This window comes from Pipra filicauda, unplaced genomic scaffold, assembly GCF_003945595.2.
Source record: "Pipra filicauda isolate LSUMZ 115617 unplaced genomic scaffold, ASM394559v2 scaffold508_size1329835_pilon, whole genome shotgun sequence".
Lineage (NCBI taxonomy): Eukaryota > Metazoa > Chordata > Aves > Passeriformes > Pipridae > Pipra > Pipra filicauda.
Genome location: NW_024104652.1, coordinates 711,474 through 727,185, shown reverse-complemented (window position 1 = coordinate 727,185; position 15,712 = coordinate 711,474). Strand labels below are relative to the sequence as shown.

At 45.9% G+C, this 15,712-nt stretch overlaps 2 protein-coding genes across 2 annotated transcripts in view; both read left to right on the top strand.

Annotated features, from left to right (window-relative positions):
- The window catches only part of SOS2 (SOS Ras/Rho guanine nucleotide exchange factor 2), a 42,652-nt gene extending 33,911 nt beyond the window's left edge, over nt 1–8,741 (top strand). Inside the window, exons 14-23 of the mRNA XM_027744420.2 lie at nt 563–782; nt 1,451–1,570; nt 1,851–2,013; nt 2,493–2,610; nt 2,697–2,869; nt 3,152–3,268; nt 4,785–5,046; nt 5,318–5,359; nt 6,235–6,344; nt 6,957–8,741. Of these exons, the coding sequence (XP_027600221.2) occupies nt 563–782; nt 1,451–1,570; nt 1,851–2,013; nt 2,493–2,610; nt 2,697–2,869; nt 3,152–3,268; nt 4,785–5,046; nt 5,318–5,359; nt 6,235–6,344; nt 6,957–7,466 (1,835 nt within the window). The 3' untranslated portion in view covers nt 7,467–8,741. The remainder of the gene's footprint in view (nt 1–562; nt 783–1,450; nt 1,571–1,850; nt 2,014–2,492; nt 2,611–2,696; nt 2,870–3,151; nt 3,269–4,784; nt 5,047–5,317; nt 5,360–6,234; nt 6,345–6,956) is intronic.
- Nucleotides 8,742–11,339: 2,598 nt separating this feature from the next.
- VCPKMT (valosin containing protein lysine methyltransferase) lies at nt 11,340–15,216 on the top strand. The gene is made up of 6 exons (XM_039386829.1): nt 11,340–11,631; nt 11,754–11,864; nt 12,355–12,427; nt 13,359–13,478; nt 14,483–14,590; nt 14,820–15,216. The coding sequence occupies exons 1-6, from the start codon at nt 11,420–11,422 to the stop codon at nt 14,832–14,834; spliced, it is 639 nt and encodes a 212-aa protein (XP_039242763.1). The 5' UTR covers nt 11,340–11,419; the 3' UTR covers nt 14,835–15,216.
- Nucleotides 15,217–15,712: the final 496 nt, after the last annotated feature.

Sequence of the window (15,712 nt, the reverse complement as noted above, 5' to 3'; positions counted from 1 at the left end):
GTAAAAGACAATGGATACAGGTCACTTCTTTACATGCCAAAACTGTCAGAGGATGTGGTTAAATACACCTGGGCAGCACCTGGGTTCACATGTGTCTGTCTGCCAGCTGATAGAGGTGCAAGAACCCCTAAGAAGGGAATAGAGAACCACAAACCTAATTAATTTGCATGCAGAAACGCAGAATTTTGAGTGCATATTCAAATTTTTGGGGGGATTGGTTTCACTAAATTATCAAAAGTCATTTAAAATCATAGAATCCCAGAATGGTTTGGGTTAGGAGGGACCTTAAGGACCATGCTGTTTCAACCCCCTGCCATGGGCAGGGACACCTTCCACTATCCCAGGTTGCTCCAACCTGGCCTTGGACACTTGAGGGATCCAGGGGCAGCCACAGCTTTTCTGGGCAGCCTGTTCCAGGGCCTCACTACCCTCACAACCAGGAATTCCTTCCCAATATCCCACCTAACCCTGCACTCTGTCAGTTTAAAATTTAAGACGATATTAAAAAAGCTGTGGGTTGGTTTGATTTTTTTTTTTTTTTTAAATGGTTTCTGGTTTACAGGCAAATCCATGAAGAAGTGGGTGGAATCCATTGCTAAGATCATCAGGAGGAAGAAAGCCCAGGCCAATGGGATCAGCCACAACATCACCTTCGAGAGCCCTCCCCCCCCCATCGAGTGGCACCTCTGGCGCGTGGGGCACAGCGAGAGCCTGGACCTCATGACCCTGCACCCCATAGAGATCGCTCGGCAGCTCACGCTGCTCGAGTCCGACCTGTACAGGTGGGGCTGAGCTCAAACGCACCCTTTTTTAGGTTCTTTTTTAACTTATTTCTTAGATTATTATCGAGCAAGAAAGAGTTCACAGAATCGGTCAAAAATACGACACCCCCCCCCGCGACTCCCAGAGTTCACGGGAAGGGATTTCCTTGCCATCTGTTCAATATCAAAATATGCAAGGGAATAAAAGAAAAAAAAAAGGTTTTATCTCATATCAGACAACATAAATAAGTGCAAGGAGGACAATCCATGGGTCTTAGAACTCCAAAGTGAAGCATCCATTCCTGCTTCAGTGACAGCGGGTTTCCTACTAAAACAAGCCACTTTTCCAGCAGGTTGCTCCCAGGTGCTTCAGCTTCCCGTTTTCAATTTGTAGCTCTTCTTAAGTTGCTTTCCTGCCCTTTCAGAAAATTAAACTCGCCCCTTTGCAGTTTTTCTTATCTGAAAATGCTTATTCAAACCCACCCGATTTCAATTAAGATAAAAATGGGTTTCCCTCTGTGCTCGAATGCTCGTCAAAAAGTTGTTTCAAGTACTGTTTTGCAGCAGATTGGATTTGTGAAAATACCAGGTCGTGATTAAGGGAAGAAACAACCTTTTAAGGCAAACACAGAAATTACAAATTATGATTTGTACTGAGCATTCTGCGTGTTGTGTTTTGTCCCTCCCAGGGCAGTGCAGCCTTCTGAACTGGTTGGCAGCGTGTGGACTAAGGAAGATAAGGAAATTAACTCCCCAAATCTCTTGAAAATGATTCGTCACACCACAAATCTCACTCTTTGGTTTGAGAAGTAAGTACAGGGCTGGCAGTGGAATGGCATTAACCACTTTTACCCTGGGACTTGCTTGGGGTTTGCTGTTTTATTTTACAGGCCCTGCCAAAAACCCTCTCTTGGCTTTCCAACTCGGAACATATGTAAGATGTAATTACCTAAATTTGTACTTGAGATTCTGGAAGGAGAGCCAAAATCTGCATGCTGTGTGGTTTTTCTTGGAAAAAAATTGATTTAGTAGCTTGCAAAATGTCAGGTTTTATCTCTCAGTGTTTCTCCAATTCCATTTTTTGATCAGGTGCATTGTGGAGACGGAGAACTTTGAGGAGAGAGTGGCTGTGCTGAGCAGGATCATAGAAATCCTGCAGGTTTTTCAGGATCTGAACAATTTCAACGGTGTTCTGGAGATTGTCAGTGCCATGAACTCTGTGTCAGTGTACAGGCTGGACCACACCTTTGAGGTAAGGTTTGGGCAGGGAAAAAGAAATTAAATCAGCATCCAGGCCTGTATCCACACACAGTTGTGAAGGGAAATCTGTGCTTTCATGGAGGAAAACAAGTGTGAAATGTTGTCAGCAAAGCCTCCCTTCAGTAAAACAGAAAAAGAAGAATAAAAATAAAATCTTTTGAGGTCTGTGTGTCTTTGAAAGGCAGCATTTTAAGTTAAAATCAAATGTGTGATTTTTATTAAAAGACCAGGATTTTGCTTGTTCACTGATAGACAAAATAATCTTCTGTTTATAGTAGTCTCAGGATTCACGTGACTGAATTGTTGGGCTGGGAGTGCTGTAATCCAGAGCAAATATTTGATACAAGAGGTGCTTTCAGATCTGAATTTCAGCTCCCAAGTTTTGCTGAGACAGCCAGGGAATTGCCTCGTATTTGCTGATCACGGTATTGAGAAGATTTCCATCCCTGTTTTTTTCCTTTGGCAACTTAGGCACTACAGGAAAGGAAGAAAAGAGTCTTGGATGAAGCAGTAGAATTAAGCCAAGATCATTTTAAGAAGTATTTAGCTAAGCTGAAGTCAATCAACCCACCCTGTGTGCCTTTCTTTGGTAAGTCACACCAATATTTTGTGGTGTCAGTCCAAACTTGACTTTGCTGCAGGTGTGTAGTTAAAAACTCCTTCTGTTTTTATCAGGAATATACCTGACAAATATCCTGAAGACAGAAGAAGGGAATCCTGACTTCCTTAAAAGACAAGGGAAAGAATTAATTAACTTCAGCAAGAGGAGAAAAGTGGCTGAAATTACAGGAGAAATTCAGCAGTACCAAAACCAGCCTTATTGTTTACGGATAGAGCCAGAAATTCGGGTAATCAACCATTAAACACCTGTTTGGGGATTGGAGAGGGGGAAAAAAGGTAACACCACAAAAACTGCCAAATAATCTTCTAATACTGGACCTAATTTTGCATGAATTGTGACCATCAGAAGAGGGGGGGAACAGTGGCTGGTGGAAAACAAAGCACCCCCACTAAGAACTACCCAGAAGTGGTGAAAAAATAGATTTTAAACCAGTGAGTTACAAAGTATTTAATTAAAATTTCGTGTGTGTCCTTATTTTTTAAATCTTATTGGTGCTTGTTTCATTTAGAAATTCTTTGAGAATCTCAATCCCATGGGGAAGATCCCAGAAAAAGAGTTTACAGATTATCTGTTCAACAAGTCCTTGGAGATTGAACCTCGGAACTGCAAGCAGCCACCTCGATTTGTAAGTGTTTTCCTGAAAATTCGTGGAATCACACAATACCCTGAGATGGAAGGGACCCACAAGGATCATCAAGTCCAACTCCTGGATTATTTAATTAAAATTAAATAGCTAAAATCCACTGGTCACCCTGCATGGTTGACTCAATAAGTTGTATGTATTTCCTTCGGAATTCCTTATCATGAGATGATTTTCCAGCTAAACTTGATTTACAAATACTTCTATTCCTGATGCTTGCCTCTATTAAAACATACAACCTTTGGCTTATTTTAAAATTAGCATTTTTTTCCCCCAGAACCTGAAATATTGCTGTTATATTTGTATGTCTTACCATATAGTCATATGATAAAACGTGGAGCAACATTTCTCATTTCACAATATCGAGAAGTCTTATATCAATACTAACTGAAATAAGACTTTTACACATAATGTGTTCAGTTTTCTTTAAATAGAAGGTAATTTCTGTTTTTCTTTTGTCGAAATACTTGGTGTTGTTGCAAAATTTGCACAACTTGACCAGGTGCAACCTTCTTGCTGAAGAAAATACAGTTCAATTCAAAGGAGTAGCAATTTAGGGGTTTAAAAAAACCTCAGCTACTGGAGCCCAGGATTCTTTTTTAAGCAGGAAGATCGTGGTCTAGAGCACTTGTTTTTTATATGTTGTAATTGCCTGAGGAGCTGGAGACATCTCTGATTTTTGGGAGAGCTATAAATCGGATTTGAAATCTCCTGTTGGAGGAATGAGTGAGACGAAATTACAAAGGTGGCAAGAAAACGCCAGAAATTGCTGTTGCAAAAATGCTGTTACAGGAATTTCTGTGAAAGATTTTCTAAAAATAGGAGTCCACCCTGCCAGTCTGTCAGCTGGGCAGGAATTCTTTTACAGCTCACCATTTCCAAAGAGAGAATCTTATTGGAATTTCAGGAAAGTCCAGTTCTGGGTGCTGTAATTTGGACACCCCTGCAGGGTGGGAGCGTAATTCACCTTCCAAGGCTCAGCTTTGATCTGGGCTGTTACACCTGAGCCTAACAAGGCTGGTTTTGTCCACCCAGTGACCTGGGTGTAGGAATTTCATCCTTACTAACCCAGAGGATGTGGACAGCATGTGTCCAGGTGTGTCCTTGATCCTGGATGTGTGTAGGATCCTGGTGACCTGTGGATAAGCACAGAGTGTGTCTGTGGTGCTGCTCTGTGGCTTGAAGTAACTTTGTCTTTCCCAAGGTTGTGACTTGATTTTCCCTGCGTTTTGTCCTGCTTGGCATCAGAAACTGCACTCTTCAGTCTTCATAGTTGTGGAAAAAAACCCTAAAATTAAGCTGGGAAAAAAAGATTTTATTAAGTTGCACCCATAACATCCCAGTAAACTCCTGCTGTATAAATAACACTGTACCTCACAACAGTTGTCCCTGTACAGCTCCTTAAGGTGTATTTGATAAATACTGTTTAAAATATCTCCCAGAGCCTTGGAAATGTTGCTGTCTGGAATGTCAACAGTGCTAACAGCTTCACTGTCTGCAGCCTAGGAAAACAACGTACCCCCTGAAATCCCCCGGGATAAGGCCCAACACGGGCAGACACGGCTCCACCTCTGGCACCTTGAGGAGCCATCCACTGCCACTCGAAAAGGAGCCCAGCAAGATAAGCTTCAGTAGGATCACTGAGGCGGAACATGAATCCACAGTTTCGGCACCCACCTCTCCCAACACCCCGTCTACGCCACCGGTGTCGGCGACTTCGGAGTTCAGTGTGTTCTCAGACATAGATCTCAACAGTTCTTACGGTAAATACGTTCTAAGAATCGTTGTTGCTGTCCCTCAGGCTCCCCAGATTTATTCCTTTAAAACAAAAAAGTTGCAAAATTTAGAGTAGTGAAGTTAATTCCCACCGTAACTTAAAATCGGTAGTTCGGGAATGTTTTACGCGGGAAGTTTTAATTCACTTTGGCAGGAGATAAACCTGGAGATTTTCGTGATCTCTGAGGTCACTGAAGCTTTCTTTACGTGCAGATGTTCTGTCTGGAAGGTCTTTAATCCATTTTTTTCCCCCCACAGGTAACAACAGCATCTTCGCTCCTGTGAGTTTGCCTCAGTCGAGTGAGTAGTGGAACTCTGTTAAATATTTAACTCTGCCCCTCCTGGGTTCAGGAAAGCTGAATGGGAATGAAAATCTGAAATCTGGGATGAAAATGTGGGCTGCATTCAGTGGGGTTCTTTGTAGGTCAGATGTCCAGTGAGGAATGTAAAGTCTAGAAACTGCCTGGTTTAGTTTTGGTGGGGTTTAGGTTTTTTATCTCCTGGCTCTTGCGTGATTTTGCTTCTATTTTGGATGTCCTTCATGATTGTTCTGTTTGTCTAATGCTGCAAATGAAGCAACTTGATAATTTCCTAATTTCACTTTGTGAAAACAACTGCTCTGTTGCTGGGCAAGAAGCAGCTCCTTTTGTACCACACCTGTGAGGGATATCCTGCATTCACCCGTGTTTTCAGCTGCTCTTTTTGCTTATTCCACATCTATTTTTTTCATAATGCGATTAAAATTTCCAACTGGAGAGCACAAGTGCCTGATGGATTGGCACACAGCTCTGGGCATTTCTGAGAGAAATAACAAAGGTGTGACAAAAGTCACCAGTACAGGTTGGGGGCTTGTGTTGTTTCTTAATTTGAGGATATTTTTTCCCCCTCTGTAAAAACTCACTTGGAGTTCACTTGATTTACTTTCCTGTCCTTCAGCATTGCCTGCTGATTGTTGATGCATATCTTTGATTCTGGAAATAGGAGAACACTTTGAGAGACCTAGATCTGATTAAAGCAATGAATTAAAGAACTTCATGCTGCTGAAGTTACTGGTTCATGTTGCTGTGGAGCACAAAGATCGGCTTGTCTGAGTTGCTTCGAGTTTGGCTTAATATTCCAGAATATGTTCCTCAGATATTGCACAAGCAGTAAAAGATCTGCTTTTCCCTCTCCAGAGACTTTCTTCAGCTCCTGGGGGAGCTTTCCCAAACTGAGTGATGAGCCTCAGAACCCTCCTCCGCTTCCTCCACGAAAAAAGATGGATCAGGATGCTTCTAATGCTAAGGTATTTCTGTCCTAGATTGAATAACTTGGATACTAAATCAGGGATCATCCAGAATGATTTAGGTTGGAAAAGACCTTGAAGACTGTTGAGTCCAGCCATCGAGCTGATGGGATTCTGTCAATCTAAACGACTTTGAGATGCAGAGCTCCAGTTGCCCTTTCCAAGTTTTATGTTCCCAGTGTCCAAACTCTGTAAGAATTTCAGGAACACAGTTCTCCTGTTTGGATCAATGGGCTGTCCTGTTTCTGACAGCACCAGTAGCAGAGATCAGGAGAATTCTGCATCTGTCAGATTTGCTCTTTAAACACTTGGACAAGGGGGAATGGCCTTAAGCTGCCAGAGGGCAGGGTTAGATGGGATATGGGGAAGGAAGTTTTGGCTGTGAGGGTGGTGGGGCCCTGGCACAGGTTGCCCAGAGAAGCTGTGGCTGCCCCTGGATCCCTGGAAGTGTCCAAGGACACACTGGATGGCGCTTGAGGCAACCTGGTCTAGTGGAAGGTGTCCCTGCCCGTGGCAGGGGGGTGGAACCAGATGACCTTCAAGATCCTTTCCAACCCAAACTGTTCCACGACTCCTTGATCTCCATTTCTCACAATGCCTTTTCCACTGCAGGGAAACTTAAAGTCGGATGACGACCCTCCGGCAATCCCACCTCGGCAGCCGCCGCCTCCAAAGATCCAGCCTCGTGCTCCTGCTTACACCACCCCCCTGGACCAGCCTCTGCACAGCCCTCCTCCTCCACCCCCCCGGGACCCTCTTCCCGACACTCCCCCGCCGGTTCCGCTCCGGCCGCCCGAGCACTTCATCAACTGCCCGCTGAGCCTGCAGCCGCCGCCGCTGGGACGCTTCCACAGGGATCCCGAGTGGCTGCGGGAGGCTGGCACGGGCCCCAGCTCCCCGGGCACCCCTCCCAGCACCCCCTCTCCCCGGGTCCTGCGCCGCTGCTGCGTGACCAGCGCGAGTCACAACAACCTGGTGCACCCGCCCGTGCCCCCCGTCCCGCCCCGGCACAACTCCAGCCCTCAGCTACCAAAACTGCCACCAAAGACTTACAAAAGGGAGCTCTCCCACCCTCCTTTGCACAGACTGTCTTTGCTAGAAAATGCAGAAACTCCTCAATGACCTTTGCCATAGTAGTCATTGACACTGGAATAGTATTTGTAAAGTTTCCTCTTTTCTTCTTTTTTTTTTTTTTTTTTTTTTTTTATTCGAAAAGAAAAAAAAAGGCGGTGTATTTTAGTATTTTCACAAATTATGCTTAAAGTGCTGCTGCTCAAAAAAAAAAAAAAAAAGGTTTAAATTGGAAAAAATTCAGATGACACACACACACAAACACCCCAGCCTGTGTGGTTGGGCAGCATTACCCTCAGGTGAGCAGCAGCATTGCCTTGGTTCACATCCTCAGTGCCGACAGTTCTGCCAGGACACAAAAATAGACCTTTTGCACTGTAAAATACACTAAACGAATTTTAAACTGACATCACTGAATTGCACTGAGCCAAAAAAAAAAAGGTGCGTCTGTGGAATTTTTTTCAAAAAAATTTGAGCACCAGTGGCCTTTTTTTTTAGTTCAAAAACCCAACCATGGGACGCTCAACAACACGAGGATATAAAGTGTCACCGATTTGAAACCTCTGGCTAAGCCTGGAGGTTCCTGAGTGACAGCTCCTGTTCTGGGATATTTTCATGCCGTGTCTTAATCGCCATTGATTTGCTGCTGAAGACAAAAACTAGGTTGAAATCTAAATACCAAAATATTCAGTTGGCCTTGGTTATTTGGAGAAAGGATGAACAAGGAGTACCCATCTGGGATATTGGGAAGGATCCCAAGTACATCCTGTTCAGATGTGCCTTTTTATTTTGGTAGGCGAAGGTGTCTTAAGCTAAAGAATTTATCTACTGTTGTGGAGAACAAAACTATGCCTGTGTCTGTACAATTGTTTATATTGTATATTTACATATATTCTAATCACCTGTATAAATTGAAGTTGACTTTGAGGCCTATAATACAGTTGCTACTCCTGTGATCGTATCCAGTCAGAAGCGTTTCCTCTGGCTTGGGAACAGTCTTGCCTTCCAAACCTAACAACTTTTCTGTAGATCTACACTTAACTTAATCGTGAATCCATTTTGGAAATTGGTAGCATTTAAACCAGCAAACACTTAAAAGCTTTATTAAACTTTTTGAACTGATAAGTGAATGGAACTTTTCTTTGCCAGTCGAACGCCGTGTTTGAACTGGTGCGAGAGTGAGTCTGTTTTACTGGTAGCACTGTAGCAGCATTTATAAAGTGGCCTTCAGAAGCCACATTTTATTTACTGGTCTGTGGCCTTTTACTGTGCTTTGTATCAGAGTTCTTAACAAGATTAATAAATCACCCCAGTCTTAATTTTTAAGAGCTTGAGCGGTGCGTGTTCCTTGTAAGGACAAGGTTGGGAATTGCATTTTGGACAATACAAAATGCCCCAGTTTTCCATGCTGCTGGTCTCAGCTTTGGCTGTCCTTTAGTCTTTGGCAGCTGGGCCCATCCCAGGCTTCCAAGTCACACTCCAGGTTCTCATCATCCTGCCTGTATTGCTCCCACCGTCTTGGCCGTTCCCTCTGGAAAAGGAGAGGAGATATGTCCGGGGAGGGATGTTAATTAGAAACATCCTGAGTTAGAAGGGACCCACCAGGATCATCGAGTCCAAATCCTGGCCCTGCACAGGACCACCCCAAGAATCCCACCATTTTCTCCTGGGAAGATGCATTTTGCCATCTGTCTCTTGGACAGTCTTCTCCAACTGCCTGTCCCCTTCGTGTTCCTTTCCTGAGGAAGAAAAGAGGGCATCTATTCATGCGACTTTTTATAGGAGAGCTGCTTCATTTTGAAAAAATAAGGTTCAAGAAGTCCCAAATTTGAGATGCATGAACTGGGAGTGCAGGTAGGAAACAGATGATGCCTCAACCAAGTAAAATTCGTTACCTAGTTCTTTGCATTAACTCTTTGGAATTCGTCACCAGCAGCTACTGCTAAAGAAGGAGAAAAATATTTTTTAAGACTTTTGTGTGTTGTGGAAGAGGAAAAAATTCTCCCCCAAATTTTAGAATATATAGGTGTCAGCTTTATGCCTCCCTGTAAAAGTGCTTATGCCAGAACCATTTTCAATATCCCGTAGGAAAACATAACATGGCCATGGAAGTGGTCAAATGCCGTCAGATTCCCACCAGCGTGGTTCAAGGAATGCCAAGAGAGCAATAAATTAACTTTTCAGTTACTTCATAATTAGAGGGATAGGTAAAAAGAACAACAAAAAAATGCCAGAGGGGAAAAATGTCAAGTTCGGGTTTGAAGTTGGCTTGTGTGGGAAAAGGCAGTTCCTTCAGAAAAGCACAGATCAACAGATGGAATGCGAAGGCATCTAATAGCAAAAGAAACATCTTTGTAGTTGTTTTCAGTGATCCTGTTTTGAGTTCCAGAATTTCAGCAGTTTTGTCTGCTCTGGAGCTGTAATAATTTGGGTGCTATGGCACCGCTAAGCAGATGAAAAAACAGGAGGGACAAAAGGAACCTTTTTTTATTACCTTTTTTCCCAGATTTACAATTTTCCACCACAAGTCTGAATACACCATTCAGAATCCCTTGGAAATGCAGGGAGTGAGTGTTCTAGAATCACAGAATTCCCTGAGTTGGAAGGGATCCACAAGGATCATCCAGTCCAACCCCTGGCCCTGCCCAGGACACCCCAGCAATCCCCCCCTGTGCCCCAGAGGATCATCCAAACCCTCCTGGAGCTCTGGCAGCCTTGGGGCCGTGCCCACTGCCCTGGGGAGCCTGGTCAGTGCCAACCACCCTCTGGGGGAAGAACCTTTCCCTGAGATCCAACCTGACCCTGCCCTGGCACAGCTCCAGCCCTTCCCTTGGGTTCTGTCATTGGGACACAAAGAGATCGGCCTCCCCTCATGAGGAAGCTCCAGACAGCCACGAGGTCTTTCCTTAGTCTAAAAGAAATGCGAAGAAATAAAATAATAAAATCCTTCCACATATCCAGGGGGGAGGAAAAAAAAAAATCAAAAGCCTTTGCACTTCAAAATGTCTACGTGCAATCAACGCATCATATTCAGCTGCTTTATTAAAACCTTCTTGTAAGGTTATTAAAAACCTTTCTGTAGGTTTCTTGAAACCCTTTTGCAGGTTTATTAAAACCTTTCTGTAAGTTGTAGGAGGAGGATTTCTAGCAAAAGCAGCTTCAGCAAGAGTCAGGTTGGAGTTGGTCAGGAGGGGTGAGGGAGCGGGGTCTGGGGGGCTTGTGTTGCCTCCGGGACACGAGTGGTGGATTCATGGAATCATTTTGGTTGGAAAAGCCTCCAAGACCATGGAGCTGTCACTGAAAATAAACTCTCTAACCAGTTTTTTAGGTTAGAAATTCGAATTGCTTTACTGAACATTGAAGGTACATGGGGATCGCTCCACGTAACACACACACTATCAAAACCTTTCCCTGCTAATATAGTTTAGCAAACAAAGGAATTAGTGTTTATTGGCTACAAGTTACATAGTTCTCTTGTTAATTAGTACTCTATCTTTTATCGGTATCGATTTCTTGTTTCTCATGCTAATTAGCCCACAATTTCAGTCTTTTTATTAGGGCATCTAGACAGGGCATCTCTGATTTCTGTAACACGTCTTTGTGCTTTGTATTTTTTTTTTTTAATATAATATTGCATGCATTTCCTGGCGTTCAGTCCCCAACAGCGGATTCCTCTCCCAGCTCCACGAGCGCCGCAGCTCCTCAGGCCCCTTAACTTTATAATTTGCTTTTCTAACACGCGGACCTCCCCCCCCCGCCTCCAGAGGCTGCCCGTCACCGCTTTATTTCACGGGTTTAAATCTCCTCTCGACGACTCCCCGCCGCTGCTGCATGAGCTGATATAAGGAAGCATAAAGTGATTTAAAGAGATATGCCCCGTTCGGTGGCAAACCGCCCCCGGCGGGCGCGCTGAGGGGAGGGCGCGGCGCCCGCCCGCCATTTCCTCCCCTCAGGGGAAGGAGGAGGAGGCTGAGGAGGGGCCGCGCCGCCTCAGAGCCGCGGCCATGGCGGGCTTCGTGCGGGAGCTGGAGCGGCGGGCCGGGCCGGCGCTGCGGCTGGAGCAGCGGGCGGCCGGAGGGGTGGGCTCCGTGGTGTGGGACGCCGCGCTGGTCCTCGCCAAGTTCCTGGAGACCGGCGCCTGTCCCCTCGCCCGCCGCCACGTCCTGGAGCTGGGCGCGGGCACCGGCGCCGTCGGCATCATGGCAGCCACGCTGGGGTGAGGGGGAGCCGCGCCGCCACCTCCCTCAGGGCCTTTGCGTGCCTTTAAACGCCTCTTTTAAACACCGTTGGCGGCCCGGTGCCGTTGTGTTGGTCCCTGACCCCGTGTCTGTGTTACAGGGCGAACGTGACGGTCACGGACCTCGAGGAGCTGCAGGAGCTGCTGATGGTGAATATAGAGAACAACAAGCACCTGGTCACAGGGTCAGTCCGAGCCAAGGTACTGAAATGGTTTGTATGAACCTTTAATGTCTCTGTTCGGCTTTAACGGGGCTAAAATTGAAAGAGAGTTGATTTAGATTAGATACTAGGAAAAAAATTCTTCCCTGTGAGGGTGGTGGGGCCCTGGCCCAGGTTGCCCAGAAAAGCCGGGGCTGCCCCTGGATCCCTGGAAGTGTCCAAGGCCAGGTTGGACAGGGCTTGGAGCAACCTGGGCTAGTGGAATGTGTCCCTGCCCATGGCAGGGGGTGAGACTGGATGATCTTAAAGGTCCCTCCCAGTGCAAACCATGTTCCTATTTGTTCTGTGTTCTGTGGTTCTGTAATTCTGTACTGGCTTTGTTAAATTGCTAAATATACTTCAAAACATCACTGCGTTAAGGGATGCTTAATTTGAAAACAGTTAATTTTATACTCAGTCCTTTAGTTGTATGTGTTGTTGCTGAAGCTTGTTTTCACTTTTTGTTGGTTTGTTTTTTTTTTTTCTTGTTTGTTCTTTTTAGGGGAGAAGATGTAACAGAATTTCAGCCTCCCCCTGATTATATACTCATGGCTGATTGCATTTACTATGAGGAGGTAAAAGAGGACTTTGCAAAACCCCTAAGGAAAGGTTCCTTGGGAAGGGGGGATGGATTCAGTGTGTTTAGTATGAGAAGTGTTCAAATAAATAGTGTACCTTGGTCCCTGTGATTTTGAGGAATACATAGAACAAGACTGAAAAAGGCATTTTGAGTAGATTCAGGGCCATTTGAGTTTCAACCAGGGACTTTATGTTAAACCCCGAATTTAATGTTTATTCCTCCCCTTTTTTTTTATACATTTGGAATGAAGTGTAAGGCAAAAAACACTGTGAACTGTTGAAGTCATTGGTAAATGAAACGTGAAAGTGCCACATCTGCTCAGTTTGGGTTCTCCTCGTGCTTCCCTTGGGAAGGCAAGAGTAGAAATCATGCTTCAGCTTTGTGGTTGTTGTAGTCTGACCCACGTCCTCAGCTGGAGTTCTGTGGGATGTACATGGAGAGAGCTAAGAGAAGCTGCAGGAAAAGGGAAATGACCTGAAGAACCCCATGTCCCAGTGCCCTTCCAATGGTTTTACCAGCCCCTGGCATTGACTCCCTGCACGTTGGTCCCGTTTCCATACGTAGTGGTCTGGATCTGAGCCATATTCCAGGAATAACTGAGAAAACTCTCACTTTTGAAACATGTCAGGAAATACTGTTGTGCCTCAAGGAAATGCCCGCTCAGCAGGGTGGGATGGTTTTGGCTTTGGTTCTAGTTCAGTTTTCTTGGTCAGTCTGTGAAACTCTTCTCCCGTGCAGTCTCCCTTTCTCCTCTGCTTCCCAGCTTGCCCCCATGTTCTTCTCGTCCCAGTTAAAGCACTAAAAATAACTCCCTGCAAAGCAAAACTGGGAATTTCTCTCTTGGGTGAAGACTTTAGCTGGAGGGTATCGTTCCAGGGAAATGAGCTTGAAATCCAAGTGGGAAATGTTTAACCTCTTTTGGGCAGTCGTTGGAGCCGTTGCTGAAGACGCTGAAGGACCTCACTGGCCCTGACACGTGTGTCTTGTGCTGCTACGAGCAAAGAACCATGGGGAAGAACCCTGAAATCGAGAGAAAATACTTTGAAGTAAGTGAGTTTTAGCACATTTTCTTTTAGGCTGTTTCGTTGAAAGCAGAGGGAAAACACAGAGAGTTTCACTCAGGAACTCAGCACTCTCTTCTGAGTGATGGAGCTGCTCTTGGAAAAATTGTTGTCCTCTACTGAGGTGATTTAATTAAATGTTCCAGCTGTGTCATGTGTGCAGGCAGAGGAAAGAAACAGGGGGAACACCTGGATCCCTCCCAGGTGTGGGATGGTGGTCAGTGCAGATTTAACTCTGCACCTGTGATGGCTGTTGAAAAGCATTATATGCAGTAGTAGTAGTAATAATAATAATAATAATAATACAATAAAAAGGGGAATGGTGAGAATGCCAGGTTGATTTGTATGTGTTACTAAAAGCACCTGTTTCATAATTAGCTGTGCCTCTCACCCTTGTGGGGCCCTGGCTGTGAGGAGGGCTGGGCTCGGCTCTGCTGAGGTGCCACTCCCACAACAAACAACAGCTGTGGGTGTTTCTGGCTGATTTTCTGCTTTTTTTTTGTGATTTATTTCCTTCCTTGGCTTGCCAGGTGCAGCCCAGTTAATCTGAGCGTGTCCCAGAGCCCACGGTGGGGTGGTTTAGCCTGTTTTTTCCCCTCTCTTCCACTTGAGAGGGTTGGCAGACAGAGGCAGGTGCTGTGGTTTGGCTTAGCGCTTCAGAGATTGGGGGAAGCAAAATCTTGGAACCACAGAATTGTTAAGGTTGGAAAAATCCTCTGGGATCATCAAGTCCAGTCGTTCCCCCAGCACTACCAAGGCCACCATTAACCCATGTCCCCAAGTGCCACATCCACACATCTTTTAAATCCCCCCCAGAATGTTTTAGCACAAGCTTTATATAGATTCTTCGGAAGTGTTACAAGGTGTCGTAGCTTTGAGTTGGTGCTGGGGTGGTTAAACCAAGGGTGAATGTGCTGCACGGGGTGGGAAAAATGGCTTGGATGGTTGTAGAGGCCTTTGTGGAATCATTCTGTGTGTTCTTGGACAAGCAGCTGCTTCAGATGGACTTCGAGCTGGAAAAAATTCCCCTGGATAAGCACGACGAGGAGTATCGCAGCGAAGACATCCACATCATGAACATCCACAGGAGGCAAACGGTGGGTCCAGAGAATCCCAGAATCCCAGAATGGTTTGGGTTGGAAGGGACCTTAAAGATCGTCTTGTTCCATGTTTTTGGCACTGTGGTGCTCAGCACCTCCCAGGGCTGGTTTGATCATTTTGGGGTTGATTAATGAAGCACAAAAAAAATACTTTGCGTATTGTGCTGACACAACACGTGGGTTCAGTGCTTATAAATCCATGATTTTTGTAAAAATCTCTTCACAGAATTTTCCATCGTGAGGCCTTTGACCGCAGGATGTGTCCTCTGGCCAGAGCTCTGGAGAAGAGGGAGAAGGGGGTAGGATAACACCACAGAGGGACTGTCTCCGGTGTGGTTGGTGACTCATCCACACCAAACAGCTTCTCCCTGGTGGACTTGGCAGGAGGCATCAGGGGTGGGCTCAGCAGCTGAGATCTCCTGCAGGACAGATGTGGGCTGGCCATGCCTGCGGGCTGAGGAAGGCAGGAAATGGGACTGGAGCTTCACCTGGAGCAGCCCAGGATTTGTGTTCTGGTACCTCTGCTGGGCTTGTTGGGGCAGCGCTGCCGAGTGCTGGCCGAGCAGATCCGAGGACACCACACCCAGAACTGGGCCAGTCAATAAAACTTCTGCACCCGGGATGGGTCTCGGATGGTGGGTTGTTCTTTCATCCTGTGTCATTCCTGCAGAGCTCCTGGGAGTCTCATCCCAGGAGCTGGGGCTGTCGTGGTGGTGGTTCCTACACGGACACACCACACCTGTGTGAAATCCTTGTGCCTTTTGTTCCCACCTGCACTCTTGGGTGGAAAGCTCTGCAGCTCAGCTTTGACACCTTCCCGTTGCTCTGGTGCGCAGGGTCGCTGTGGCTCTCGGTGTTCCCACCACGCTGCCTCTCGCAGCACAGTGGTGGCTTTGAGGTGTCATTCCAAAGGAATTCTCGCTTCTCTTGGTGTGGGAGCAGCTGTGGAAGTTGGGGCTGCGACAGAGGTGCTGCTCGGCGCAGTTACGGGGTTTTCTCCAAAAAACTGGTGGGTTGGGAGGAGTTTTGCGGGTTCCCAGGTGTTTTCTGCACCTGCCCCGAGCTTGGGCTCCCTTTCTCTCCAGTAGGAGCATTCCTTGCAGACTCCACACATCCTGA

Excerpts from the sequence above, each read along its gene's own strand:
- VCPKMT (XM_039386829.1), top strand. The coding sequence starts at position 11,420 with ATGGCGGGCTTCGTGCGGGAGCTGGAGCGGCGGGCCGGGCCGGCGCTG. Across the intron at positions 11,865-12,354 it reads CGAGCCAAGGTACTGAAATG|GGGAGAAGATGTAACAGAAT; the intron begins GTTTGTATGAAC and ends TGTTCTTTTTAG. Across the intron at positions 12,428-13,358 it reads ATTGCATTTACTATGAGGAG|TCGTTGGAGCCGTTGCTGAA; the intron begins GTAAAAGAGGAC and ends TCTTTTGGGCAG.